This window comes from Ceratotherium simum, chromosome 31 (genome assembly GCF_057802395.1).
Source record: "Ceratotherium simum simum isolate JZ-2026a chromosome 31, ASM5780239v1, whole genome shotgun sequence".
Classification (NCBI taxonomy): Eukaryota; Metazoa; Chordata; class Mammalia; order Perissodactyla; family Rhinocerotidae; genus Ceratotherium; species Ceratotherium simum.
Window position 1 is genome coordinate 26,911,754 of NC_141930.1, and position 11,968 is coordinate 26,923,721.

Sequence of the window (11,968 nt, forward strand, 5' to 3'; positions counted from 1 at the left end):
ACTTTAACAATTATAAAAATTAATAAACATTTTTATAATTTGAAAAAATGGTCGATAAAGTTTTGATGCTTAAAATAAACTATTTAATTGGAATATGTATTTATGTGTGGGATACTTTTCTTTCTTCAGGATGTTAGGTAAGTAATGTGTTACTATATATAGTAAAATATCTATGATTTAGTAAAAGCACTGAAACACGAAGCAACAGAAACATTTCACCCAGTTCTCTTTCCTTTGAACTTGACCACTGTATCTCTTATAAATCATTTAAATTGATTTCTTCTTCAAAAGACAACAGGATCAAATCATTAGCTTGATGATAATTTATGCTTATTTTTCTTTAATTATTATATTTTACATCTCTATTTGAAATGTTCATCCAGAACAGGTTTATTTGTTCTTTTTATAAACATACTAAACTTGTAATATTAGCTATCGCTCCCAGGTCTGAATGTTAAGTCAACATATGTTTGAGAAACCTTCAACTTATCAAGTATTGAAGGTCTCTGATTGTTTTGGAAACTCTTCTAATACCTGTGGACTTAGTTCAAGGCCAGTTAATTTTTTTTCTAATAGGATGAACAAATGGTTAATTGTTTGCTTTGGTCACTCAAGTGTAGGATCTCACCATATATAAGAAGTCTAGCTGGCGTCTCTGTTCCATGACATCCTTCCCTTTCTAATTGCAGATTCTCCTCCTTAGAAGTTTTGCATTCGATTTGCAAAATGATGACCATATCTTTGATCTGGGGGATTGTTATAGCAGTGGGCTGCTGTTTATGGCTTATTCTTGGAATGAGGAGAAGGTAAGGAAAGTTTTATCTTTAAATTGCATTTTAGTTCATTCATTTAATGTTCTTTTACTTTCATTGTTATACAATAAATTTGGTTTTCTGTACTTATATACACCAGCATTTTCTTCTTTTTTTAAATTAAAATATTTAAAATGTAATTTAAATTTTAAAAGTGGTATCTTTTTTATTATATCTAACAAAAGATATGATGACAGTGTTTCCCTTTTAGTATTAACATACTAATGATTATGCAAAAATGTGCACACTTGTTAAACATAATTGACAGAAATTTTATAAGATATCTGTGTATGTTTAGGTGTGTATATAAAGAAGTCTGGATTAATAGGGATATAAGTGGTAACAGGGATCTTCAATGGAAAGAATTTCTTTTTATCATGTGGATTAAATAGATGCTCTGACTAAATAAATGTTCCCTTTTCTGCTAGTTCTTGTGCATTGTATAGACTCAGCCTAAGTATGGACAAAACCACAGAGTGTGCATTGATCATTCTATTACTTTTTTCTTATTAGTGATAATCAACCATAGTGAATTGGGAAACTGCTAAGTATGTGCATTACTTTTATTTGTATATGTCATTTATTTATAATTAGTTCAAGAATACAGGAAATACAAATAGAGTCAGACACTTAGCCATAGTTTATTTAACTTCTGATCTCAGAGTATTTGAAGGGGAGTGGGTATGTAAATATTCTCTATCATCTCCATCTCCAAAAGATAAACTACCCACAGCACGTCTTCAACCATGTAGATTGCTATGTGTTGTCTATCTTTTACAAGTTTTTTTTGTCCTTTAAGATATTTTAATTCAGGCATGATAGTTTCTAGTTTTAATCAAACTGCTTATCTTTGAACTAAGAAAATAAAAATAATTATTTTGTGCTGTGTTATGCTACCAAGCAGGATAGTTTTATGTTGGAAAATAAATGTTTATATTCTGTAATAAAAACATTTAAAATAGCATTGAATTACAATTGATGATCCTGTCAATACTTATCTTACTTAATTTCATTTTATAACAAGCTAACTTCTCAAATGAGATTCTTCTTCTCTTCAAGTATCACTACAAAATAATATCTTTAAACTATGAAGATTTTGAAAACTTCAATTCTGCAATCCTATCTGTAATTCAATATTCTGTATCTTTAAAGAAAACAATCAAATAAAACATTTTGAGATACTTAGGCAAATGATGCTTAGAAAAAATATAAACACTAGAATGTAGTTTCATTTCTGAAAGCAAGAATCTGAGAGCAAGAATCTCATTGGCCTTGTTGATCCTTTTACCCTCACCATCAGGAAAAGTGACTGGCATATAGTGGACATTCAGTAAGTGTTTGTGGAATGTATTCATGGATGGACGGGTGGATTTAGTAATAATTTTCACCAACATATCATGTTACTAGATTAATATAACCCATTATTTTAGTAAAAGAGCAGGGCCCCATCAACAAAAAAAGTATCTACAAACTGTAGAGTTTTGAAGTTTGAAGTCAGTAGTAGAAATTTTGAAACCTGGTGTAAATAGAAAACATTGTGTAATTTTCCATCTCTATCGTATATTTGCATCTTACAGACAAATGGGTGAACCACCTCTGGAGAATGGGTTGATTCCATATCTGGGATGTGCTCTGCAGTTTGGTGCCAATCCTCTTGAGTTCCTCAGAGCAAATCAAAGGAAACATGGTCATGTTTTTACCTGCAAACTAATGGGAAACTATGTACACTTCATCACAAATCCCTTGTCATACCACAAAGTGTTGTGCCATGGAAAATACCTTGATTGGAAAAAATTTCACTTCACTACTTCTGCAAAGGTAACCAGTTTTGCATTTATACAGCATTCCGTTTGTTTGTTTTCTGCTTTTTGATATGTCAGTCTACTTAGTCATTTTGATGTACTTAGACTTAGAGATGTTGAAGAGAGTTACCCTTACGTGGAGATTCTCAGAACCATAAGAAATCAAATTAGACATCACCTTTTGGTACTAATCATTTTAAAAATCAAAATAGGTATAGATTTGCCATTTCTTAACCAGCTAATGAGGGTGAAATAAAAATTAAATACTTTACTGAGCCAGATGGCACTGTATGAGTAAGATAGGTACAAACTTACTCATACCAACGATGTCTACGCAACACTTGGGGTGCATGTGGTGAAAACTTAACATTGAACAATGTTCAATGAATTTTCCGCACTCATGCCACAGTATTATTTAATTTTGTTAAGCAATTGTCCAGATATTTTGGCATCACTTAGATGTAATCTAAGAGATTCTTATAGAGAAAACAACCAATATTTACTGAGTTTCTGCAAAGAAATATTAGACATGGTCTCTGTCTCTAAGTAAAGTCTGGTTAAAATACATCTACAAAGAATATGAAAGAGAACTGATGATTAAAAAACATTATTCATTAGTACCAAATGAACATGCAAATAAATGCAGCAGCATAAGAAAAATAAGAAATAGACAACTAGAGTGGTTGATGGAAGTTTCACTGTAGAGCTGAGATTTAAACATGGCCTTAAAGGAAGGGTATGATCTGGCCATTTATTTGTAAAGTGCTGTGAAATCGCATGTAGGAAGACTGTTTTCCGTTTTTTGTTTTAACAGGTAGAGAATTATGAAAGTATCTCATCTGTTTGTCATCCATTTGCTAGCACTGGGTCAGGTTTAATTTCTTTTCTTACACATTTTATTCACTGTCAGGCATTTGGGCACAGCAGCATTGACCCAAGTGATGGAAATACCACGGAAAACATAAACAAAACTTTCATCAGAACCCTGCAGGGCGAGGCCTTGAATGCCCTTACAGAAGCCATGATGGAAAACCTCCACCTTGCCATAAGACCTCCAGTCGTTCCTAAATCACAGATGCCTGCCTGGGTGACAGAGGGGATGTATTCCTTCTGCTACCGAGTGATGTTTGAAGCTGGGTATTTAACTTTCTTTGGTAGAGATCTTACAGGGCAAGATGCACAAAAAGCACTCATTCTAAATAACCTTGACAACTTCAAACAATTTGACAAAATCTTTCCAGCCCTGGTAGCAGGTCTCCCCATTCGCGTGTTCAAGACCGCATACCACGCCCGGGAAAAAATGGAGCAGGACTTGAGACACCAGACCCTGGGAAAGAGAGACCACATCTCCGAAGTGATCAGGTTTCTGAACTACACGCTCTCCACCTTGGACGACATGGAGAAGGCCAAGATTCACCTTGCTGTCCTCTGGGCATCACAGGCAAACACCATTCCCGCGACTTTCTGGAGCCTATTTCAGATGATGAGGTAACTAGCAACTTATCCATTTATTTCTTTATTTTAGTAGAAAGCAGAAATTCAACTATTTTAACAGAAAAAAAAAGACCCGTGGTCTGTGGTACCGTCTCTTGCTGTCAATCAAGAATGTAACATTTACCCTTTTAAGTGTTTAACATGTGTCAGCTCATCGAATTCTCACTAAAATGTCAGCAACTGTGATGGTAAACGCATCTTCTAGGAGCAGAGCCCGTCCCAGGGAAGGTAAGGTTCTGGTGCAGGGTCGATTCAGGCCTTTGGTCTTAACCCCAGGCTGTTCCTCATGATGCCTACTTAAGTCCATGAATCCAGTCTTCATCATCATAAAAATATATTTAAGTGATTACTGACTTATGGACAGAGAAGGGGCAGTGCTTATGCCTTATTCATTTGTTTATTAAGTTTGTTTTTTCACTCAATTAGTAATTTCTGCCTTACTGTTTATTTGACCAACTATGATAGCTATGGATCAATCATAATATGTTCTTATTGATGAGATTTAGCTAGATTTTGCATTTTAAAACTGTATGTAACAAAAAACTGTATGTAACATATATTTTACATAACATAATTTCTTTCCAAAGTGTTGGTTTTTTGGGAATTTGACATTCAAATGGTTTATTGAATTATTCCCGTTAAGTTGGATGTTTAGTATCATGTAGACACAAAATTACTATTCTGTAGGACTGGGAATGCCAAATTTCCATTGATGGCTGATAATTTTATGTCTTTAATATATAAAATGTATTAAAACAATTTCAGATATAAAAACCCATTACTAATCTGTCTCAAATGTTAAATATCTTCCAAAGTTTTTACTTGAAAAAGCTCTGTTCAGAATAAATTCACATATTTATAGTAAGGTTACAACATCAATTTAATATCATAGGTAATACTACCCATTTTATGATAGTCACATAAATACTTATCAGTCCAACGTTTCTGAGACTCAATTTATTGCAATTATGCTATGTAGATCTCATACCATGGCACTGAGGATCCAGTAAACTGCAACACGCTGAAATGAAGTAGCATTCACTTTACAAGCCAAAATGCTAGAACAGTAAATTATAATTTAAATGGAAAAGCTGTTATTCTACCTGAAATCATGGTATAAATTTTGAGTAAATTTAAATTTCCACTTGCAATTTAGCCAGTACTTTATAATTATTATCTAAGATGCAATTTTCTTTCTCAGTTGCTATATATATGAGTAATTTATCATTTAATCCTTATTAGAATCATTTATTTATAAAAGTCTGGCCAAAGTCTTACTTCTATGTAGCAATGCCCCTCTTTTTTTTTTTTATGAGGAAGTTTAGCCCTGAGCTAATATCTGTTGCCAATTCTCCTCTTTTTGCTGAGGAAGATTGGCCCCGGGCTAACATCCGTGCCCATCCTCTACTTTATATGTGGGATGCCTGCCACAGCGTGACTTGATGAGTCGTGTCTAGGTCCATGCCTGGGATCTGAACCTGCGAACCCGGGCCACCAAAGAGGAACGTGTGAACTTAACGACTATGCCACCGGGCCTCCCCCACAATGCCCTTTTAAGGCAATAATTCTGGCTAATATCCAAGGACTTAAACACAATTATGAAATAAAGTAAAAAATAAATGGGGGGGCCGCCCGGTGGCGTAGCGGTTAGGTGTGCTCACTCCACTTTGGCGGCCCAGGGTTTGCAGGTTCGGATCCCCGGTGTGCACCAACGCACCACTTGTCAAGCCATGCTGTGGCGGTGTCCCATATAAAGTAGAGGAAGATGGGCATGGATGTTAGCCCAGGGTCAATCTTCCTCAGCAAAAAGAGGAGGACTGGCATTGGATGTTAGCTCAGGACTGGTCTTCCTCACAAAAAATAAATAAATAAATAAATAAATAAATAAATGAATGAATGAATGAATGAATGGGAAGGTCTCTTTCTCACCCTGTCTGGTATCTTGACTGCCTAGTTAAAAGAAGGGGGAAATGCCTATTTGTTTGCAGATCTTTTGGTACAGAAAAAAATTATTTTCTGTGCATCTTTTCCTTTCTCTTAACTTTTAATAGAAGCCCTGAAGCAATGAAAGCAGCTACTGAAGAAGTGAATAAAACACTAGAGAATGCTGGTCAAAAAGCCAGCTTTGAAGACAGTCCTATTTGTTTGAATCAAAAGCAACTGAACGACATGCCAGTGCTAGGTATGCTTGCTCTACCATATTTCATTTACTGTCCTACTAACGGTAATCGTCAGTAGCTATATGCACGCACTTGTTCTAAGCCTTATGCTAAGTATTTCGCATGTGTTGTCTCCTTTGATCCTCACATAGACCCTATGACTAGGGTCTATTACTATTTCTATATAACAAGTGAGGAAACTGACAGCTAGAGGTTGAGTTACTGCCTGGGATCAAATGGTGGAACTGGTTACAGTGTTAGTGTGGGACTCTAAACCCTACACTCTCAACCACTTCTCTGCACTGTCTACTCCGTCTCCTTTGTTATTACTCTTACCACTAATTTTATGGTTAATGGGAGCATATAATCCATTCTCATGAAATAAAGGGGGGAAAAGTACCATCAAAAAACCACAATTAGCTGCATGGGTTGGGTGATGGGATTGAAGGTTATCTTATTTTTCTTATTTTTGCTTCTCCATATTTTATAGAAATACGAAGTACTATATTTTTCTAAGAAGAAAGAGTTTTCTTTTGGGTTTTGTTATTTTTCTCTAGAGGAAACAAACCACTGTATGCTTTTAGGGGCAGTGTGTCTTAGCGGGAGGGACGCGGTGGCAAGAAGACAGGTTCCATGTTGGGCTCTGCCCCACCATGGGAGAACTCGGACATGTCACCTCACTCTTGGAGGCCTTACTTTTCTCATTTGTAAAATAAAATGCTAACATGCTATGATTTACACACAATCATGTGATGAACGCCTAAAACACGACAATTAAAAAGGATAGAGGCTGGAAGGTTGGGCTGGACCTTCTCATTAGACCTGTATATTTTAGCCGTTAGCAGGGTGGTTATTTTTATCCCTTTACATCTTTACCAGGCAGCAGGGCATTATTATACAACATTAGATAGTGTACTGATAAAAATGGGTTCTTGTAAACACTGAATTGAAGCTGCATTAAACATCTGGAAAAATATTTCCATAGAAAAGTGTTATCAGAATATTAAATCTCAAAAGTGATAAACGTTGAATAATTCACATAAAAGTGATTTACTAATTTTTTTCCATTTGTATTAGATGGCTAATGTTATGTAGAAACAAGATTATTTTTCCATAATATTATGAACGTCTATTCCCCATTGATGACCAAGAAGATTATATCTTTTTGTGTGTATGTGTGTGTGAGGAAGATCAGCCCTGAGCTAACATCCATGCCAATCCTCCTCTTTTTTGCTGAGGAAGACTGGCCCTGGGCTAACATCTGTGCCTATTTTTCTCCACTTTATATGGGACTCCGCCACAGCATGGCCTGACAAGTGGTGCCTCGGTGTGCGCCCGAGATCTGAACCTGGGCCGCCAGCAGCGGAGCGCACACGCTTAACCGCTACACCATGGGGCCGGCCCCCAAGAAGATTATATCTTTATCAAAAGATTATTATTATTATCTCAGATTAATAAGATACATTCAGATACAACTGAATCATTGATCACAGCATAGTGGTAAGAGAAAAAAGTTTGGGAAATTTTAATCTGGCCAGCTTCCCATAGTCTGTTCAGCTTTGTATTATAGGCTGCTAGAAGTATTTCAGACTCTCTATGTTATGTGGCCTTTAAGTACTTGATTTGTTCTTCCTTCCCTCTCTTTCTCCCTTGTCTCTTTTCATCCTTGTAAAATATATAGATAGTATCATTAAGGAGGCTCTGAGGCTTTCTAGTGCCTCCCTGAACATCCGGACTGCTAAAGAAGATTTCACTTTGCACCTCCCGGACGGTTCCTATAATATTCGCAAAGATGACATCGTAGCCCTTTATCCGCAATTAATGCATTTAGATCCAGAAATCTACCCAGAGCCTTTGGTAAGTGACTGTTCATCAAAGTTCAGTATCCAGGTGATGTCCACTCAGATTGCAATAAAAAGGAAACTTACCATTGCAGAATTGATTTGATCATTGAAGCTACAGGGATTGTCTCCTTCATTATGTCAAATATTCACTATATTTTGGAAAATCTGGATGATGACTTGAATTTTTAATTCCTGATATTTGTCGTCACATAATCTCTGCTAGATTATATTTGCAATCATGATAATAAAGCTGTTGCTTTTCTTTTTCATTAAAATGTTCCTGCTCCCAAATCCAGGAAATTAGAGGCTAATAGACTGACTCTTCTAGTTTCTGATCTGAACCCTTCTTTCTAGTTCTGCGTAATTGAGGAACTAGTCACCTGGGCAGGATAGGAGGTATCAGAAAGCTTTCCCATTCCCATCAGTTCTCGTTAAGCTCCTGTCCCTTATCACTTTCTGATTCAGGTGGGGTATTTGCTAAATTACTAGTAGATTGCATTAAAAGAGAAAATTACTTTTTGGAGCTTCCAGGTCAAGAAAGACATAAATTCCTTTAAAACTAGCTTATAAGTTTGTTTTCTCTGTATTTTTATTGTAGACTTTTAAATATGATCGCTATCTCGATGAAAATGCGAAGACGAAGACCACCTTCTGTAGTAATGGCCTCAAGATGAAGTATTACTACATGCCCTTCGGTTCAGGAGCTACAATATGTCCTGGAAGATTATTCGCTGTCCAGGAAATCAAGCAGTTTTTGATTCTGATGCTTTCCTATTTTGAACTAGAGCTTGTAGAGAGCCATGAGAAGTGTCCCTCTTTGGACCAGTCTCGTGCAGGCTTGGGCATTTTACCACCAGTAAATGACATCGAGTTTAAATATAAACTCAAACATTTGTGAATATATGGGTGGAAATAGAGGATGCTAGAAAGTTGCAGGACTGCAGAACACTTATCCATCCCTTTGGACAGATGCATTTAGTGGTAGTGGAACCGATACAGCAGGTCCAGTTCTGTTCACAGACGCTTGCTTGTGAATCTTGACATATGGGTGACAGTTCCCAGATGCTATCTCAGACTATGCCAGGGAAAAAATTTAGTTCCTAGAAGCACAATAATTTGTTTTCATTTGACTATGTCAGTAAATGTGCGTATAACCAGAGATTGAACTTCATTATTTTCAGAGGAAAAAGTCTTTTTTTCCAGAATGAAAATATTCCAATTGGCAGAAATTTTTTTCCTAAGGAAACAGCTTTTTTTATAAAAATCACCCAACAATCATAAAAAAGGTACAAATTCACGTTTTAGTGAAACTGCATGATTCTTTGACTAGATATGGGGTTCTTTAGGTGTAGATGTCTGTTACAAAGGATATTTTATGGGATTATATCATGCATTTTAATTAGAAAAAAGTGTTTCTCAGCTTTCTCTATACCCAATATTCAGAGCTTTTAAATGATGATCTTGATGTCCTGAAATCATTAAAGTTGGTTTTAGTATTTTCCCTTTATGTTTCAATTTATTTTTGCTGGAAACTCTAATGTCTTTGACAGGTTTCAGCTATATCTTATCTATATTTTCCTTAGATTCCATATTATTGAGAAGATTTTTTTCAGAGAAGGTGGTTTCTCTGGTATTACTAAACATTCATCAATGAAAAGAATGTAGCTCTCATGTGATATGTTTGGTTTTTTTCTTTTGGTGGGGAAGATTCACCCTGAGCTAACATCCATTGCCAATCCTCCTCTTTTTTTGCTTGAGGAAGATTAGCTCTGAGCTAACCTCTGTGCCAATCCTCCTCTATTTTTTGTATGTGGGTTGCCTCCACAGCATGGCTGACGAGCGGTGTAGGTCCGAGCCCTGGATCAGAACCTGCGAACCCGGGCCACTGAAGCAGAGAGAAAGGAACTTTAACCACTCAGCCACAGGGCCAGCCCCTCATGTGATATGTTTTAAAATTAAAACTGTATGAAAATGACCATTTAAAAGCTTTGGATAGGAAATATGCAAAGAGTTTGTTAAAAGCAGCTTGGCATTATGTTTTATTTAAATACTTTTTATCTTTAAATGACTTGTAGGTGAAGGAAAAATAATTTAAGGCTATATGATAGCATTTAACTACTGTGTACAACAGTGCTTTAGTAAAATATTTTAAGTATTGGAGTTATCAGCTATAATATTTTTATGGATATTTCTGTATGTATTTATATGTAAATTACATTTAGCTTTTTTCTTGTACTACAAATATTAAGAAAATATTGTAACATTTGATAATTTTGAAATAATTCACCTTTCAGAAATAAAAGTATGAATGTGTGTTTTAACTTTTTAAGTATTTAGAATGTTTAAAACATTCACCTACTGATAAGCTGCAATTTTGTTCATTATTCATTTCTTAGAAAAAGCAAAATAATCATTCACTCAAAAACTCCTCCATACTTCATAAAATTTATTAAAGATTTTTAATTTTATTATTTAATATTACCACGGAATCTCTTATGTAGGTTATTTTTCATATTAAGAAAATTAAACTCATTTAGATGTCGTTCAAGATTTTAAAAATCCTGCTTTATGGCAAATGGTTTTAAACTAAATTTCTATTATGGTTTCCTGACATATTTTATAAGTCACTGAATGCATCATACATCTTTCCACATCTTTAATCTTGTATAGTGGGGTGGGCAGTTGACAGAACTGTGGGCCCAAGGTGCCATCCACCTGTTTGTATAGATTGAAAGCTAAGAATGGTCTTTACATTTTTAAATGGTTGGAAAAAAATCGAAACAAGAATAATATGAAAATTATATGAAATTCAGACATCCATGTCCATAGGTAGAGTTTTATCGGGACACAAGCACAGCCTATTCGTGTTCTTGTCTAGGACTGCTCTTATGATACAACTGCAGAGCCGAGTGGTTCAATAGAGACCATGTGGTTGTAAAGCCTAAAATATTTCCTATCTGGTCCTTTACAGAAGATGTTTGCCAATCCCTGTTGGATAACAATCTCAAAGGCTATTTTGTTCTATAATTTTATTAACAACTTTAAAAAATGCACTAGTATATGAAATACTTTTTTCATTTTCTTAAAAAGCATGTAAAGAGACTACATTAAAAAAAAAACAGATATAATTTTCTTGTAAACAACCTTAACTTAGAACTTTATTGAAGGCTAACCCATTCCACTTAAGCAAGAGATATTTATTTGAAACAGGGGCCTAAAATTGGAAAAAAAAAAATTATAGTAACCCAGTGTAAGATCAAATAGGCCTAAAAGAGACATATTAATGGCTAAACTTATTTAGCGTTACCATGGTCCAGGTCCAGGCTTCAACACTTCACATGCCTCATCTCATTTGATCCTCATAGGAGTCCTGTGAGGTGCCTGTTACTATTACTTCTATATTACAGAGGGGAAAGAGGGAATTCCAGAAAGATTAAGTCACTGACCAAGGTTAGAATGCTGGCAAATGGCAGAGTACTGAAATCCAGGTTGTTCCCACTCCAGAGCCAGCATTCTTCACTCTACAGCAAGTCCAAATGACAGGCTGTCTTGCTCAGGTCATTGAAGATAGGCCACAGTAAACAAAATCCATCCTGTCATCTCTGTCCCCAAAGCTCCACTGTTTGGGATCATCTAGCCAGAGGGTGAGGACACTGCAGCTGTCATGCTCAGCTGGTCCAGGGTTAACAGGATGCTGAAGATTCCCACTTTGCAACAACTCTAACAATGAGCCTGTGAAGAGCTATTATAGAATCAAATACAATATTGCAATGTTGAATTATGCTCCCTTCACAGAAGAAAGGGTTCCTCCAACTCACTAATAGCTTGACTTGTCAGTTGTGGAATCTTGTGTTGTT

At 35.7% G+C, this 11,968-nt stretch overlaps 1 protein-coding gene across 1 annotated transcript; it reads left to right on the forward strand.

The window, feature by feature from the left end:
* Positions 1–698: 698 nt before the first annotated feature.
* CYP7A1 (cytochrome P450 family 7 subfamily A member 1) lies at positions 699–9,632 on the forward strand. Its single transcript, XM_004435724.3, has 6 exons — positions 699–806; positions 2,390–2,630; positions 3,525–4,102; positions 6,160–6,290; positions 7,949–8,124; positions 8,710–9,632. Exons 1-6 carry the CDS (start codon positions 727–729, stop codon positions 9,007–9,009), a joined length of 1,506 nt encoding a protein of 501 aa, XP_004435781.1. The 5' UTR covers positions 699–726; the 3' UTR covers positions 9,010–9,632.
* Positions 9,633–11,968: the final 2,336 nt, after the last annotated feature.

Excerpts from the sequence above, each read along its gene's own strand:
- CYP7A1 (XM_004435724.3), top strand. The coding sequence starts at position 727 with ATGATGACCATATCTTTGATCTGGGGGATTGTTATAGCAGTGGGCTGC. Across the intron at positions 807-2,389 it reads ATTCTTGGAATGAGGAGAAG|ACAAATGGGTGAACCACCTC; the intron begins GTAAGGAAAGTT and ends TGCATCTTACAG. Across the intron at positions 8,125-8,709 it reads AAATCTACCCAGAGCCTTTG|ACTTTTAAATATGATCGCTA; the intron begins GTAAGTGACTGT and ends TTTTTATTGTAG.